The sequence below is a fragment of the Polistes dominula genome, unplaced genomic scaffold (assembly GCF_049000335.1).
Source record: "Polistes dominula isolate Pdom_NZ unplaced genomic scaffold, Pdom_raw_medaka contig_73, whole genome shotgun sequence".
Lineage (NCBI taxonomy): Eukaryota > Metazoa > Arthropoda > Insecta > Hymenoptera > Vespidae > Polistes > Polistes dominula.
The window spans coordinates 832,131-849,731 of record NW_028300951.1 but is presented as its reverse complement, the minus strand read 5'-3'; the positions used below and the strand labels follow the sequence as shown (position 1 = coordinate 849,731).

Genomic DNA, 17,601 nt, shown 5'->3' with positions numbered 1-17,601 from the left:
TTACAATTTTTGCAATCTAAATATAATAGATTTATATGTTTTTTATTACATTATATTTATATATATTATATATATATTATTATTATTTATATATTATATTAATTATTTTTATTAATATTATATTGGATATGATATTAATATTTATTGTTATATAATATATAATATATAATTTAATATATATTATAATATATTATATTATATATATATTAATATAATAAATAACATATTAATATAATAAATAACATATTAATATTATAATAATATTATATTATATTATATTAATATATATAATATATATATAATATATTAATTATTTTATTTATATATTTTTCTATATATTATATATAATATTTTTATTTATATTAATTATATATTATATATATATATATATATATATATATATTCAGGGACGAGAACCTTGGCGGAATTTGGTAGTTGTGACAATGAACTTTTGAGTTCCTAATGCCAATTAATAATAATAATAATAATAATAATAATAATAATAATAATAATAATAATAATAATAATAATAATAATAATAATATATTATAATCGTAGTTTAATTAGAACTAACAAGATTAGATTAAAACATTTAGTATTTTTTTTAATTATCGTGTGAATAAAAAACCAATTATCGTCTCTTAGAATAGAAACTATATAGAGAGAATAAAAATAGAATTAAGAAGAGAATAAAAGAGTGTGGGTAAATAAGTAAAGAAGAGAGACAATGTTCATCATCTATACTCTCTCTTACATTTAAAGTGAACCCAACAACGCACATGTGTTTTTCTCTCGTATCAGTGTATCAAGAAACTTCGAGAGCGCAAGATCGTTTTATTCCTCTCCTCTCGCACTCTCTCTCTCTCTCTCTCTCTCATTCGTTTCTCTTCGTTTCGCCTCGTTATTTTTCGCTACGAGAAGATTTGCAATAGTATTGGTATAGATTTTAATATCAATAGTAGTAGTAATAGTAATCGTAATAGTAAGTGATCAGGTAATACTTTGATGGATAAAACTACGAATTGTTGAAATTCATTAAATTTGGTTTTCTTATGTAATAATTCATATCTACACATGTGTACTATTGCATAATACTTCTTGAGAATATTTGTGTGTGTGTGTGTGTGTGTGTCAGTTCATATCTGGGAGTGTACATCGTCAACAAAACAAGTACGAAAGAGATGGATAAGAAAACTGGATAATATATTTCTTTTTTTTTTTACATTTGATAAATATAACAAATTATTTTTATTTTATAACAATCGACAAGAAAACAATTTCGACGGACTATTTTTCAAGATGTTCGAATCGGTGAGTGTTAGTTGAATTAATTTGTTAATTTTTCAAAAGCATCTTTAGTAAAGACAATACGATTTATTATTTTTTTTTTTTCATTGACGATAAGTAAAAAGTCATTTTTGATATGATTAAATGAAACAATTATTCGTCAAAATAAAATTTTGACTTCTTTTCAACAATTGTTATTATTGTTAAAGTTTAATTTAACTCTAATTCGATTACAATAATTTGATATTAATTTGTTCTCGTATTTAACAATTCTATTAATCATCGTATTGTTCGTGCTTACGAATTTTTATAAATGACATTTTGAATTATTTGTCTATTACAAAATTGTTTGAGAAATTTTTACATTGATAAATATTTGATTTCACGTACAGATAAATTTGAACGAATAATCTCTGGTATCAAGAAAAAAAAAAAAAGAAAAAAAAAAAGAAAAAAAAAGAACAAACACCATATGTACAATATTTTACCATCAACATATGTTTTCCTTCACTAATCAAATATTTCCATATTCTCATGGAAAGATAGACGTGTTATTTGAATTCGATTAGATAAATTCTTTTCAAAAAAAAAAAAAAAAAAAAAAAAAAAAACCAACCAAACAAAAAAATATTAAATTTATTTTTATCACAGGATTTCAATTCGAGGATCGTGATAACCTGCAGCATTGCGGTATTCCTAGGTATCCTTTATTGGAATTTACGTAGTAACAGTTCTATAGAAAAATCAAAAAGAAAAAATCCATCCAATAAGAGTAATGGTGGTTGTGAACAAAAATCTGAAACTAATAAGACAAATTTATATGAAACTACGAGTAATGATGGTTGTGAAGAAAAAATTCAGACAAATTTAAACGAAACAATTAACAAAGATTGTGATGACAATTTACAAATACAAGTAAAAAAGAAGACAAGTGAGATTAATGTAGAAACTAAGTTAAATATTCCTAAATTGAAATGGGTTAAAGTGGGTCGTGTTGAGGAACTTTATTATTATCCTTTGAAATCAGGACGAGGAAAGACTATAACGGAATGTAAGTTTACGGAATATGGGATATCCGTGGAGGACGAAGGTCTACTTACACTTAGAGACAGGTAAACAAATCTATATATTATAATAATAATAATAATTTAATTGTAACGTGTGAGATAACAATTGGAAATCAATCATTTTAGTTTTGTTTATTAAATCATTTTATTATCAGCAACCCATATACGTGTCATTCGAATGTAAGATATTATAATTTTCGATTTAACTTATTAAAAATATAATAATATATATATATATATATATATATATATATATATTATAATATATTTATTAAATAATTAATTTTTATTATTATTATTATTATTATTATTATTATTTATATAAAAATATTTATTAATATACTAAAAATATTTCTATATATTATTTATATTTAATATTTGTAATTAATTTATATTTATATTATAACTATATATATATTAATATAATTATTATTATATTATAATATATAGTATATTATATATTATTATATAATATTTATATATTTATATAATATATTTATATTAATATTTATAATAATATATAATATATATTATAAATAATATAATATATTATATTTATTATTTTGTAATATTTATATTAATAATATTATATTATATTTATAATATATTATATATTATAATAAATATCAATGAATCGAATGCACGTGTCAAAAAAAAAACCTCCATAATTTTTATCTATAGTGCATATAATTATATAATAAGTATAGTATATATATATTTATATTATTTATTTATTAACTATATATATATATAAATGACTATAAATATTAATTATAATTATAATAAATATAGTGTACCATTAAATTTATAATTAAATTAAACACGTTATAATCTTTCGACACAGAATGTTTATGGTCTACAACGAAGAGACATTTAAATTTCAAACTGCTAGACACTATCCTACAATGATTCTAGTCAGTTTATCTGCAGTAGATCAGTACAAGGTAAAATTAGAAGCTGTAGGAATGCCTAGTGTCGTCTTTAGAGTACCAGAGAAATCCGAAAAGAGCTCTGCAGCCATTGCATGCTCGATGTGGTTTGGGGAACCAGTTAAGTGTATCGATTGTGGTCCGGAACCTGCTGAATGGTTATCGAGGTAACCCCATTTTTAAACCAGTTTTATCGAAAATTTAGTGGCCAATCATTTCGGCAGAAAGATAAACAGTTATGTTTCTTTTTACTTGTTTCAATTAATGTTTCAATTATTATTATTGCAGATTTTTAACTGGAACAAATTCTGGTTTACGTTTGGGTTATTCGATGCCAGATCGAAGAGAAATTACTAAAGGTACATGGGAACGTTTTGCTAAAGTTTTCAATACTATGAGAGACGAAGACAGTGTAAGTTTTAAAAAAAAAATTAAAAAAAAAAATCTAATATTATTGTATTTACGATACAAATATTAATTAATGTTTTTTTTTTTTTTTTTTTTTTTTTTAATGAAATCAGGGTTTATTCTCAGATCTTACAAGTTACATGTTAATGACTTCAAAATCTTTGGATAATTTAAACGAACGATTGGAAACACCTGTTCCAACTTTACAATTTCGTCCTAATATCGTTGTATCCAATGATGAACCATTTGTCGAAGATAATTGGGAATGGATTAAAATTGGTGATCGTGCAATTATTAGAAACGTCAAGCCTTGTCCAAGGTACAATAAAAAAAAAAAAAGAAAACAAAAAAAAACAAAAATTATATTAATTGAATTAATTGTATTATTCCAGGTGTAAAATGACCAGAATTGATCCAGAAACCGGTAATGTTGCTAAAGAAGAACCATTGAAGACTTTATACTCGTTAGTTGATTAATTAATTAAATATATATATTTTTAATATAATTATAATGAATATTAATAAAATGATTATTTTTATTTTAGTTTTCGAAAACAAACGGATCCAGCAAAGATTGCACTTGATGGTCCAGCACCATTAATGGGAATATATTGTGGATTGTACATCACTGGTCGTGTTAAATTAAAAGATGACGTATTTGTTCACTTACCAGAAGATACAGAAAATTTAAAAATTTCCAATGGTCAAGAAGTCGAAATTTAAAATGTGTTCAGTTTGAGATCAATGTTTTGAAAGCGTGCCTTTCTTATTCGATAGCAAATTTGATTCCACCTTGTTTGTGGTTGCTTTGTTGAATCAAAATATGTCGAGTGTTCGTCAAAATTATATATTCAATAGAATCAAAAGTTCCTAAATATTCTGATTGTATAATCAAACAATTTAATAATGTAACAAAGTATCTAACGAGAAATAAAAGTTGAAACTTTGCAAACTTTTGGTCAATGCAGAAATAAAAATAAACTAAAAAAAAAAAAAAAAAAAAGAAAAAATACAATATCGAGTAAAAACGATGATAATGCGACAATAATCTGAAAAAGGGAAAGAGTTACTATTAGAAAAATAGAAGAATACAAATTGTTGAAATATAATAATAATAATTATAATAATAACATTATATAAACTCGTTGAAGCGCACTTGTTGAATCAAAAATAATTTACAATCGTTGTTATCAGTATCACATTTTTATTTCTTTAATAAATATATATTTAAATACCAATTTATTTGATTATGCATTCAAAAAGAAAAAAAAGTGCCCCGTTGGAAAGAATAAAAAACCAGATGTGTGCAAATCACACACGGCTTGAAGTGAAACCCTTCAAAGAAAACCAAGCATTCGAGACGTGAATATATCGAAACAATTGAATTGTAATACAGTGCCATCTATTGAAAGAACTTTACAAAACCTAGATAACCTCTAAATAATAAATCTTTAAATTAGTAATAAAAAATAATAATAATAAAAAAAGAAAATTGCGATAAAAATTGTGCTATGTGCCAAGTTGGAAAAAATCACGTGATATAAAATTAAATTTCATTAAAATTAGTTGAATAGTTTTGAAATTATTAGTGGACAAACATATTGTTACGCTGAATTTTTATATATAGAATTTTATTAATTAATTAATTAAATAATTATTTTTTTCTTTCATCGGTTTCACGATTTCTTCCGTTTCATAATTTTCAAATCACTCCGATTCTAAAGAAGTTTTCACTTCAAAAATAAAAAAAAGATGATTCGTATCAAATATACGTAACAACAATTTTTAAAATAATAATAATATACAATGAAACACGATCGGATCATTCGCTATAATTTTAAATTGAGATTAATTTTATTTCTAAAGATATGAATACAAAGATGATGATATAATACGTTAATTAAAGTTACAATGTTTCCATTTGTAATTGGTATGAATGAATTGATGTAAAAAAAAAAAAAAAGAAAGAATAAATAATAATAATAATAATAAAAAAAAATTAGAAAAGGACGGAAATCTATCTTTGTCACTTAGTTTAAAAATGTCATTTCATCTTTTATCATTCAACTGGGTATCATCGTTCGTTAGATAAGAAATGTATATATGTTCCTACTATCTTTTTCTCTCTCTCTCTCTCTCTCTCTGTAATTTCCTTCTCTTATCTTCCCCTCTCAGTTGCATCTCATTTTCTATCATCATAAATCCAGTCTACAATCGAGAGTCGCCAGTTATCGTTCAAGATGACTGCAATAATATCATGGATCTGTTTTTGTGCGTTGTTTTCAACAATTTTTGCTGGTCAACATTTAAAAAAAGACGGTTAGTAGAGTGTTTGTGTGTGTATGTGTGTCTATTGCATAACATGTATTACATACATGTCATATAATTAATTTGTTTCTCATGAAAATAATAATTTACTTGACATTCAATTCTGATTTAGAATGAAATATTATTAATTTCTTGTTTTGTTTTTTTTTTTTTTTTTATTTAAAAAAGATTGATTTAAATAATTCATTAATTATTATTAATTTTTTTTAATAATTGAACATTCGTATACATTATTGTATATTTGTTTTGTTAATTTTATCAGACAAAAATGAATAGGATTTCAGAAAACGTTGGGACACTTGAGACCAAGAACACCACCGGAGGTTCAAGAGAATGCAGTGAAAGATTTGATTGGAAGATTATTAGGAAATGATTTAGTTAATTTATTCGATGTTCATGTTGATCCTAATCTAGGACCAGCAGGAAAAGATACATTTCAGGTATCGATTATTATTTTGAAACGATTAGAATAAAAAAAAAGGAAGAATGATGAATTAGGATAAACATTTGAAATTGATATTTGTATTATGATTATTATTAGATAACAAAAAATGATGCTGGTTTAATAGAAATTCATGGTAATTCTGGTGTAACCGTAGCATGGGGTTTACATTATTATTTAAAAAATTATTGCAACGCTCATATATCCTGGGATGGAAATCAAATCGAGTTACCTCGTACCTTGCCAGATGTTCGTGTCACGATTACGTCAAACGATAGGTTTGCATTATTACATTAGAAATATATTTGCATACCTAATCATCATCTTTGAGAAGAAAATTCATGAAATTTCTTTGACAATTTTTCAGATTTAGGTATTATCAGAACGTATGTACGTTGGGTTATAGTTCAGTTTGGTGGCAATGGGAACAATGGGAACAACATTTAGATTGGATGGCCCTTAATGGGATTAATTTAGCTTTAGCATTTGTAGGACAAGAAGTCATTTGGGAAAGAGTTTATTTCAAGTTAAATTTAACTCAAGATGAGATTGACGAACATTTTGGTGGTCCTGCTTTTTTACCTTGGTAAACGAATCATTTTTTTTTATTATTATTATTATTATAAGACATTTTGTTTGTATATTATGTGAAATGATTTTATTTGAACGAAAGGTCTAGGATGGGTAATATTCGTGGATTTGGTGGACCATTGACTGCTAATTGGCATCGCAAAAGTTTACGTTTACAACATCTTATACTTGAAAGGATGAGAGAATTTGGAATAATCCCTGTATTACCTGCATTTGCTGGTCACGTGCCAAGAGCCTTTGCCAGATTATTTCCAAATGCCAAAATGACCAAGATAGATAGTTGGAATAAATTCGAGGATAAATATTGTTGGTAAATTGATTATTATTACTATACATAAATATTTTTATGTCAATTTGATTATCATTTTGTTCAAATGATTACGATTCAAATGATTATATTTGCAGTCCTTACTTATTGGATCCCACGGATGAATTGTTTCAAATTGTCGGTGAAATGTTTTTAAAAATGGTATATGGTTATTTATAAAATAAATATTTATAATAATAAATGATATGATATGATATATATATATATAATTTTGTTTAACATTTTTATAGTACATCAAAGAATTTGGAACGGATCATATATACAATTGTGATACTTTTAATGAAAACGAACCTGGTAGCAGTGAATTAACTTATTTAGGAAATATTTCAAGATCTATTTTTTCCGTCATGAATAAAGTAGATCATCATGCTATATGGTAATATAAAACATATTACAATAAATATTAAAACAAATCAAAAATCAAATGAATATTTTTGAAATTGTTAAGGTTGATGCAAGGATGGTTGTTCGTTCATGAATTCACTTTCTGGACCGAGCCCAGAGTTCAAACATTTTTAACTTCAGTTCCAATAGTAAGTAAAAAAACAAACAAAATAAAAAACAATTACAAAAATTAAAGTACAAATGTTGTAATATAGTTTTTTTTACAAATATTTTTTAATTATCAGGGACGAATGATAGTACTCGATTTACAATCGGAACAATTTCCGCAATACAGAAGATTAAAGTCGTATTATGGTCAACCATTTATATGGTGTATGCTGCATAACTTTGGTGGTACTTTAGGAATGTTTGGTTCGGCAGAGATTATTAATAAAGTATGTACGAATTATTGAGAATAATATTTAATAATTAATGAATGAGTTAACAAATAAAAAAAAAATACAAAAACATGTGTGCAGATCACACGTGTTAAAAGTGAAATCTTCAAAAAAAAAAAACTAAGTTTCCAAAGAATGAGACGAATACAAAATATCTGGCGTAGGATAATTGTATTCTCTTCTTATTTAGTATCGCGACCATTTCATAGCCGCCTACCGCTCCGTTACATTGCCGCCTACCGCTCCGTTGCATCGCCGCCTACCGCTCCGTTACATTTTTTCAAATCACCCCGATTCTAAAGAAGTTTTCACTTCAAAAATATGATGCAAATGATGAATGAAAATCAGTGTTACACGAAACACTGGGTTTCATAAATTATTTTTTTAGACATACATATATTTAAATATCATTTGTTTTTTTGTTTGAAATATTTCGTATGAAATATTTGTACAGAAATATTGTAATTTATTTATGTTAATAGCGAGTGTTCGAAGGAAGAAATATGGCAGGTAGTACAATGGTAGGAACAGGTTTAACACCAGAAGGTATTAATCAAAATTATGTCATTTATGAATTAATGAATGAAATGGCTTATCGTCGTGAACCCGTTGATCTTGATTTATGGTAAATAAATATAATCAAATATTTCTCTATTACATTTTACATTAGTTTGAGATTATTTACATTTAAATATAAAACAACCATTTTTAGGTTTGAAAATTATGCTGTTCGTAGATACGGTGCGTGGAACGAGTATACCATAAAAGCATGGAAAAATTTAGGTAAAACTATTTATAATTTTAACGGATTACAAAGGATTAGAGGAAAGTACGTTGCTACCAGACGGCCAAGTTTAAAACTTTCCACTTGGGTAAGAAAAAAAGTGTTCCTATTACTTCCTAACGAATGAGAACAAAGTTCAACTGATTTTAATTCAATCATTCCAAAGTATTTATTGCTTTTTTCTTTTGTTAAACTAACTAAATTACTTTTTGTTTTTGTTTTAAAGACTTGGTACAATCGTCAGAATTTTTTTGATACTTGGAATACGTTCATGATGGCACGATTTGGAAGATGTAACAGTACATTGTACAAACACGACGTTGTAGACATAACCAGACAAACATTGCAATTGTTAATCGATCTAAGTTACCTTGAAGTACTTGATTCGTACAATAAAAAAGATCTCGATGCACTTCGGTAATAATACAAAATCTACGTAGGGGCTGGAACTTAAATAGTTGCCAACTATTTATTCACAACCGATACAAAAGAGTTACATGTTTGCACCTGTTACTGTCCTTCAAAGTAGTCACCCTAGCGTTGTGTAGAACCCGTTAGCAGAGCCTGTTATTGTTGATGAATCTAATGAAGCGGTCTACTGCCTGTCAAATCTCTAGGACAGTTCTGAAGCGAATGTCACGAAATGGAAATGGTGGAATCACCACAACTTTCACCATACTGGGGTTCTGATTCACTTTCGCGGTGACCCATAATGATGTCATTCATTGGATTTGCGTTTCAGTTTTGGTTCCAGAGATTCGACAGTCAGTAGACCCCGCTTCATTCGCACTATCAACAGAACAGGTTCTACTAACGGGTTCTACACAACGCTGGTGACTACTTTGAAGGACAGTAACAGGTGCAAACATGTAACACTTTTGTATCGGTTATGAATAAAATAGTTGCCACTATTTAAATTCCAACCTACGTATTTTCAACATATTATAAATCTAAAAATCAATGCAATTAATTTGAATGATTTATTTAATTAGATCTTGGTCATCGAACATAATCGCATATTTTAACGATCTCGAAATGATACTAGCATCGAGTAAAGATTTTTTATTAGGCAATTGGTTAAAAGCAGCAAAATCAATGGCGGATAATAATGATTTAAATGAAATGAAATTATACGAATACAATGCTAGAAATCAAATAACTTTGTGGGGACCAAACGGTGAAATAAGAGATTATGCTAATAAACAATGGTCAGGTGTAATCGTTGATTATTTTCAACCACGATGGAAAATATTTCTCGATGCTCTTCAGGATACTTTAAGTAAAAATATTAAATACAACATTACAGAAATTAATGAAAGGATTTTTCGTGAAGTCGAAGAACCTTTTACTAGATCGAATAAAATTTATTCGACTGAACCCAAAGGTTATTATGTTATTTTTTTTTTTTTTTCTATAGAAAAATTTCTGATACGTGACGGAGATAATAAAAAAAAGATATATTTTTCATTTTATTATTATTTTTACAATATTATAAATTTTAAATTATATATGAAATATAATATATTGTATATTTTAATATACAATATATAATATTATATGAATAAAATATTATATTTAATTATTGTATAAATATTAATATTATATTTAATTTATTAATTGTATAGAAATTTATTATAAGTTTTGTTTTATTTTATTTTATTTTATTAATTTTATTTTATAAATAATTTGCTATGCTATAAATGATATTTGTTTTGACCACGTCAATTATCAGAATATTATTTCGAATACTTTCGATCTCTAATTAAATTTGTATTTTTAATTTAGGTGACCCTATCGAGATAGCAATGAACATATTATCCAACTGGTACAGTCCTGTTCTGATGAATATTTTAAGATTGAGAACATCATCACGAGTTTCTTCATACGAATTCGATTTATAATTTAATTTCATTTTTTTAATTATTTAATATTAGTCAGTAATTATTTTCATTTCTTAATCATCATCTATCTTTTAAGATTTTAATGAACAATTATTTTATTATTAATGTTATTAAAATATATTCATTTTTGTAAGTGATAATATACACGTACCTTTTTTTTTTTTTTTTTTTTTTTTTTTATTCTAAGATAAAAAATCCATTTCAGCAGCAGTTTCCTTGCCATCAAATTTTTGTACCTAATCAAAAGTGGATTAAAAAAAAGGAATTAAATGTACACCTTAGTCTCATAATTCTTTCGTTTCTTCATATATTAATAATAAGAGATAACAGTACAGTACAAAGAACGGTCTAATTAAAATTACAAATTAGTAGATAATGTTGAAATAATAAAATGTCGAGCAAATAGAAGAATATCAAATGATTATTATCTTTGAATTTTTATCTAAAATATTCCCTACGAAAAATATTATAAATATTCATTTAATTTTTTTTTTACCAAAAATAGATCGTCAAATATAATAATAATAATAATAATAATAATAATAATAATAATATAAATGAACAACGATAATGCATATGAATTATTAATTATTAACAAACGGGACAGATAAAATAAAAAAAATAATTCACCGTAAAACGTATCAACAAAATCTTAAAATAATATATGGCAAGTAAAAAAAAAAATAAAAATAAAAATAAAAATCCCCAACTTTAAAGAAAAATTGCTAATTAAAAAATGCATATAGTTTTAAATAAATACAAAAATAAAATAATAATAATGATAATAATAATAATGTTAATAATAGACCGTTAAAAAAAAAAAAAAAAACACACACTTGTCGCATTCGTCTAATCGCTCGATGATAACATGGAAATATAATTTTAATTTTATATTTCACGCGTACACACATGCGTAAATTATATATATATATATCTTGCATAATTTAATATCTTCCTTCTTTTTTTTCTTATTTTTTTTAACGTGTGTATGTGTATATATATATATAATAAGATTTTTATTTAGAAAGATAGTGCGCATCTAAGTAGAACGTACAAAATATGTTGTTGTGCATTTTATAAGAATAAGATTTCGGAGAACGTTGTTTTATTTTATTTTATTTTATTTTTTTTTTTCGAAAGAGACATCTACGAATTGAAATATACATAATATACGTGTTTTATTAATTAATCGCCTTGTATATAGAATTTTTAGATTTTTTTATTTTTTTTTATTTAAATGTTATTCTTTTTTTACCTTTTTTTTCCTTATTTATTTCCTTTTTTTTTTATTTATTTATTATTTTTTTTAATACTCAGAAACTAATGTATAGATTGAAATATCATTTTTGAATTTGTTTTTACATAATTTTTTTTTTTCGTCTTTTCTTTTTTTGTTTCTTTTTTTAATTCTGATTTTCGTTCCGTTCCTCATTTATTCCTAAATATCATCGATTGAATAATAATACCCGTAAGAACGTTTTTTTTTTTTCACAGAAAAATTTATTCGCAAACGTTTCGTTGAAAAATTTCATTATCCTCCTGGTCACTCATGATCAAGTTTTTTTTTTTTTTTTTTTTTTGTAGACAAAAAGAACAAGAACAAAAAATTACTTTCATTCTATTGCATTTATTTTCATTTTAAACGAACGTTCGCGAATCGATTTCCGTTCGATGTGCGACCTGTGCAAGTATTGGTACATCGTGTGCCCATGAATTCAAACATGAAAAACTAAAAAAAAAAAAAAACAAATACAAAATATAATTTCTTAAAAAGGAAATAATTTAACAATTGACGAATGAATTATTCACGAATCCATTTCTAAAATTGTTTTATCAATTATTTCAAAAACCCAACATATATATATTATAATTATTATTATTATTAACTATATATTTTTAATAAATATATATAACAAATATTAATTTAAATTAAATTATAAAAATAATTTTTCTGTTTTATAATAACTACAATAAATATTTAATAAAAATATTTCTATTTGTATCACGCGTGTACACCGTTTTACAGAATTAAACACAGGTCGCATTAGTTTGTAAATATATCATTATTATTATTATTATTATTATTATTATTATTATTATTATTATTATTATTATTATATAATAATAAATGAGATTATTAAAAATGTATTTATTTGTAATCGTAAATATCGATTATTAAATAGGATATGACTCGAAATCGCTGTACGCGAGCTTTCGTAAGCTATTCGCTAGAAGATTCACACATTTTTGTATTATGGTCCCCCGTGGTCTTAATAAGGTCCGACTAAATCACGAGTCTTTTCTTTTTTTTTTTCTATTCACATTTTCCTATTACCACCACCACCACCACCATCACCACCCCCCTGTCATCTTTTATTCTCCACCCCCATTCATCCATATTTGTTTATTTTTTATTTTGTTATCTCACTAATACCATTTGCTTTCGTATGTACACGTATTTCATTTATGATCACCATTCCTCTTGGTCGTGTGCTTAGCACCATTGGTTGTACGGCGTGTGAGAAAGCTTGGTTTGTTTGTTTGTTTTTTTTTTTTTAATTTCAATTTTTTTTTTTTTTTTATTGATCCTCCCCAGTTATCGGTGCTTCTTCTTTTTTTTGTTGTTGTTTTCTTTTCGTTTTATTTATATATTATTTTTATTTTTTTTCCAAGCGTACGTCATCGATACTTCCGTTCTAAATTTATAAGATTGATAAGATTTTTTTTTTTTTTTGTTGGTTTAGATTGGAAAGAGACATTTTTTTTTTGTAACGAATAAAAGTGCGAGAAAGAGAGAGAAAGTGATAGAAGAAGAAATAGATTTTACAATTGTATATATATATATATAAAACAAAATAACAACGATGATATAATAATCTACTTTTACGAAGGAAGTTTGAAAAAATTATTTCTTTCATTATTTTTTGTTTTTTTCTTCACTTTTTCTAATTTTTGTAATTTTTTTTTTCTTTTTTTTTCTTTTTTTTTTGGTTAACCCTTTAACCAAGGAGAATTTTGTTTCGTCTCATGCAAATTCGTTATTTTAATTATTAATATTATTAATATTATTATTAATATTGTGATTTTTTTTTGTTTCTTCACTTTCTACTTCGTTGAACAATCGATCAATAATTTGAGGAAGAAGAGTTTTTTTCTTTTCTTTTTTTTTTGTTTTTTAAATGTTAAAGATTAAATCTAAACTAACGAGGAGCGTTTTCTTTCTTTTTTCTTTCTTTTTGGTTCTTATAATTAAACAGTAATCATCGATGCGATCTTATTTTAAAGCTATGATTCATTATAAACGTTATTAAACGAATTTGGAATGTTCAAAATACACACTTATCATAGATCGTATTTTTTTCTTCAACATTTTTACACGTCAACGTACCTTTAATTAAGACACAAAGAAAAAAACATTATTTCTTTTTCGTTTAAGTATCTTTTCTACGAATTATAATAATTATTCGTACGAGATAATTTAAGTGATGGATCGTTGTATGTGTCTCGTGAACTCTTCGAATAATTTTTGTTCTGACATGAGTTCAATGTTTCCCATTTTTTTTTTCTTTTTTTTTTTTGTAAAATACGAACACAGTGTGTAAAAAAGATTCAATCGATTTTTACGAACGATAATCAGAACTATTCTATAAAAATAATTTTAATCGAGACACTTGAAAATGAATCTAACAAAAAAGAAAACAAATGTGCAAATCACACAATTAAAAAGTGAAACCTTCAAACCAGCAAGTTTCGAGAGAATGAGACGATTTTATAGTATCATAAATCAATTAATTTATTATAGAATATTATTATTATACTATTTTTACTTTTATTTCGAATTATTTATTAAATAATGATAAAAATGTGCGCCTGTAGATATGCAACCCTCCATACACAACTTGAAAATGTTGCTTGCGAGCGTCATCTGTTGGGACGGAATTTTTTTTCACTCCAAACTGTTCATACACGTGTGTATCACGGCTTGTCTATCTTTCGGACAGAAAAAATAATTCCGTCCCAACAGATGACGCTCGCAAGCAACATTTTCAAAGTGTGTCTGGAGGGTTGCATCTCTACAGGCGTAATATTTTGATATATAAATAAAATAATAAAAATTTAATTTTAATTTTGTAATTAATACACTTCGTAGTATGCAGTAGCGCATAAACACAGACACATATAAAATAGGAAAAATTGTATACTATATTCTATCTCATTGTCTCTTAAGTTAAATTCTATAAATCTAAATATGTGTTTGTCTCTTTCTCTCTTCTTACAAACGTAGCCCATTCTTTTCATTTCATCGAATTATTTTTGTTTACTTTATGTATCGTTACCTGTCGCTTTTTCATTTTCAAATCATCTCCACTTCTAAGGAAAGTTTTCACTTGAAAAAAATAAAAAAAAGTACAAATGTAACTTCGTTTAACTAATGTAAATATAAGCGAACTAATTTGTGTTCTAATTCCACAGGGTTTCTCAAAACTTTGTTTTCCACTTTGCCAACTCCCATTAACGTATTATCTATTCCGTAAGTGTAATAGTCGTTTGATGAGAATTTTCCATTTGCTCGAATTTGAGAATTTTGTTGGATCAAATTTAAACGACACCTCCTCGTACACAGAGTATAGCAAACGAGAGTAGTCATAGTTTGAGAAACCCTGTTTTAATTCAAATCGAATGCAAACTATATGCAATATTTAAATATAATATTATATATACATGGTTCGTACAATCCTCATTTGAATATTCCGCATCGTCCTTATATCTCTAATAACACAGTTACTATTTCTTATCGTGCAAATTCTAAATCCGGCCAATCAAGTGTCTTCTTTTCTTTTTTTTTTTTTAAATTTGTAATCCAAGAGAATCTCAATCTCTTTTCGTTTTATTTTACCCAAGACGAATGATTCTTATGTTTAATATTTTTTCTTTTTTTTGGCACGGTTATATTCAACCAACAACGTTTGAAGCTCGATTTGTTTAATTGAAAATGAAAAAAAAAAGTGATTAACACGTTTGTCACTCTACCCGTTTCGATTGAGTTTGAGTCAGGCCCAAAATTCGACTGTCATGTGGTTATATATTTAATTTCATTAATATAATTATTATCTTTTATTTATTAAAAAGAAATAAAATGTAAAATTATCTTTTATTAACCGAAAATAATTTTGTTGCTTTCGAAATGTGATAAATTTTTCTAATTAAAAATCTTATAACTTCAAGAAGAAGAGCGTGTCACCGTATACGGTGACGGGGCCGCCTTCAGAGAAGCATGCCCATCTCCGGTATACGGTGTCATGGCGACGAACCTGTTAATCAATTTCAAATAGAGATCACATTTTATACTAAACTAAGATCGAGATTTAATATTCGATAACAAATTGTCATGTTCGTTGCTTTTTCCTTTTTTTTTTTTTTTTTTTTTTTTTACATTATTTAAAATATCCTTTTTTTATTATAACCGGCATCGTACCGGATTTCTGAATAAAATATTCTAATCAAAAGTGTATTATATTATATTATTCAAGAGAGAATATCTTCTACTTTTCTAAAAATTGCATAGCAATAACGTGCGTCTTCTTATCTAGACGAAATTATTAATCATTCAATCAATTCATTTCATTTAATGAACTCACATTGATCGTCATTGTGTGGTTTTTATTTTTTTTTTTTTTTTTTTTTTTATACTTCAAAACTATAACTCACGAGGAAGAAAGAAAAACAACTTATAAACAAGTTGTTCAGATTGCAATGATTGCAATAGTTCAGTATGAAAGATTGATCCTTACAAAGGGGTGGTTTTTTTATGAAACGATGCAACAACCCTTAAAGAAAGAATTCAAATGAAAACTAACAATCACGAATTAATTCGTTTGTTTGTTTGTTTTTCATTTTTATCTTTTTTCCTACACCCCCTAGGAAAAAACGTTTGTCTCACGTGCACCGATTGCAGTTTAACATTTTTCTTGTTTTTTTTTTTCTATCGAAATGAGAAAGACAGAAAGAAAAAAATGAAAAGACAGAGATATCGAAGATGATAATTAATAAAAGTGGGAAGAATGAGATTGATTTTCGTTGATTCATTTTTGTCGACCTCTTGTTAACAGCTGCTGCTTTTAATTAATTAATGAATGAATGAATGAATTAATTTCCAACGGATTTAATGACGAACGTATCACCGCCTCTCGATTTCTGCTTCTTGATTCGACGCTTCCGTCACTGGTGGCAAAGGACTCTCCATTGATATTTGCCTGAAGGATAATTATCAACTATGATTGATAACGCCTGAATAACATTGATGGGAACATTCTCTTTTTTTCACTTTCTATAAACTTTAAACCTGATACGATTGATTTAACTTTTTTTCCTTTTTTTTTTTTTTTCAAAATTTATACAATATTTTTATTGTTTCGTTGATTTGACGATTTAATCTCTTCTGTGTTATTTTTGTGTCAATTAAATCATTTGCAAAAGTATTTTAAACAACGTTATTTTGGCTTGTTGCATTTCAGGTGTTGCATTTTTTTTTTTACACGTAAATGAAACCCTGACATATAAAAAAAAAATAAATGTTCATCGATTTGCAAAAATATTTCGAGCAATGATATTTAAACAAACAAAATTTGACCTATCAAATCCTTGCATTATTTTTTTACACGTAAATAAAACCCTAACATAAGATAAGAAATAAATGTTTATCGATCAAATCATTCATAATTTTTTTTTTTTTTAACTAAAAAAACTCATTTAA

At 25.7% G+C, this 17,601-nt stretch overlaps 3 protein-coding genes across 3 annotated transcripts in view; 2 read left to right on the top strand and 1 right to left on the bottom strand.

Moving 5' to 3' along the window:
* Positions 1–663: 663 nt before the first annotated feature.
* LOC107071198 (mitochondrial amidoxime-reducing component 1) lies at positions 664–5,167 on the top strand. Its single transcript, XM_015329986.2, has 7 exons — positions 664–1,311; positions 1,939–2,399; positions 3,199–3,450; positions 3,572–3,695; positions 3,805–4,010; positions 4,084–4,155; positions 4,237–5,167. Exons 1-7 carry the CDS (start codon positions 1,300–1,302, stop codon positions 4,412–4,414), a joined length of 1,305 nt encoding a protein of 434 aa, XP_015185472.2. The 5' UTR covers positions 664–1,299; the 3' UTR covers positions 4,415–5,167.
* Positions 5,168–5,800: 633 nt separating this feature from the next.
* Naglu (N-acetyl-alpha-glucosaminidase) lies at positions 5,801–16,537 on the top strand. Its single transcript, XM_015329985.2, has 14 exons — positions 5,801–6,010; positions 6,296–6,459; positions 6,561–6,739; positions 6,829–7,047; positions 7,135–7,362; positions 7,458–7,521; positions 7,611–7,756; positions 7,829–7,913; positions 8,010–8,159; positions 8,645–8,787; positions 8,875–9,034; positions 9,173–9,363; positions 9,939–10,330; positions 10,732–16,537. Exons 1-14 carry the CDS (start codon positions 5,932–5,934, stop codon positions 10,845–10,847), a joined length of 2,316 nt encoding a protein of 771 aa, XP_015185471.2. The 5' UTR covers positions 5,801–5,931; the 3' UTR covers positions 10,848–16,537.
* LOC107071184 (uncharacterized) overlaps positions 13,380–17,601 on the bottom strand; it is a 66,920-nt gene continuing 62,698 nt past the window's right edge. The window contains 1 exon segment of the mRNA XM_015329957.2: positions 13,380–17,101. Within this exon segment, the coding sequence (XP_015185443.2) occupies positions 17,026–17,101 (76 nt within the window). The 3' untranslated portion in view covers positions 13,380–17,025.

Bases quoted from the DNA above. Each gene is read 5' to 3' on its own strand.
- LOC107071198 (XM_015329986.2), top strand. The intron at 2,400-3,198 runs GTAAACAAATCT...CTTTCGACACAG, and splicing joins CTACTTACACTTAGAGACAG to AATGTTTATGGTCTACAACG. The intron at 4,156-4,236 runs GTTAGTTGATTA...TTTTTATTTTAG, and splicing joins CCATTGAAGACTTTATACTC to TTTTCGAAAACAAACGGATC.
- Naglu (XM_015329985.2), top strand. From the start codon at position 5,932: ATGACTGCAATAATATCATGGATCTGTTTTTGTGCGTTGTTTTCAACA. The intron at 6,740-6,828 runs GTTTGCATTATT...ACAATTTTTCAG, and splicing joins ACGATTACGTCAAACGATAG to ATTTAGGTATTATCAGAACG. The intron at 7,363-7,457 runs GTAAATTGATTA...TTATATTTGCAG, and splicing joins TTCGAGGATAAATATTGTTG to TCCTTACTTATTGGATCCCA.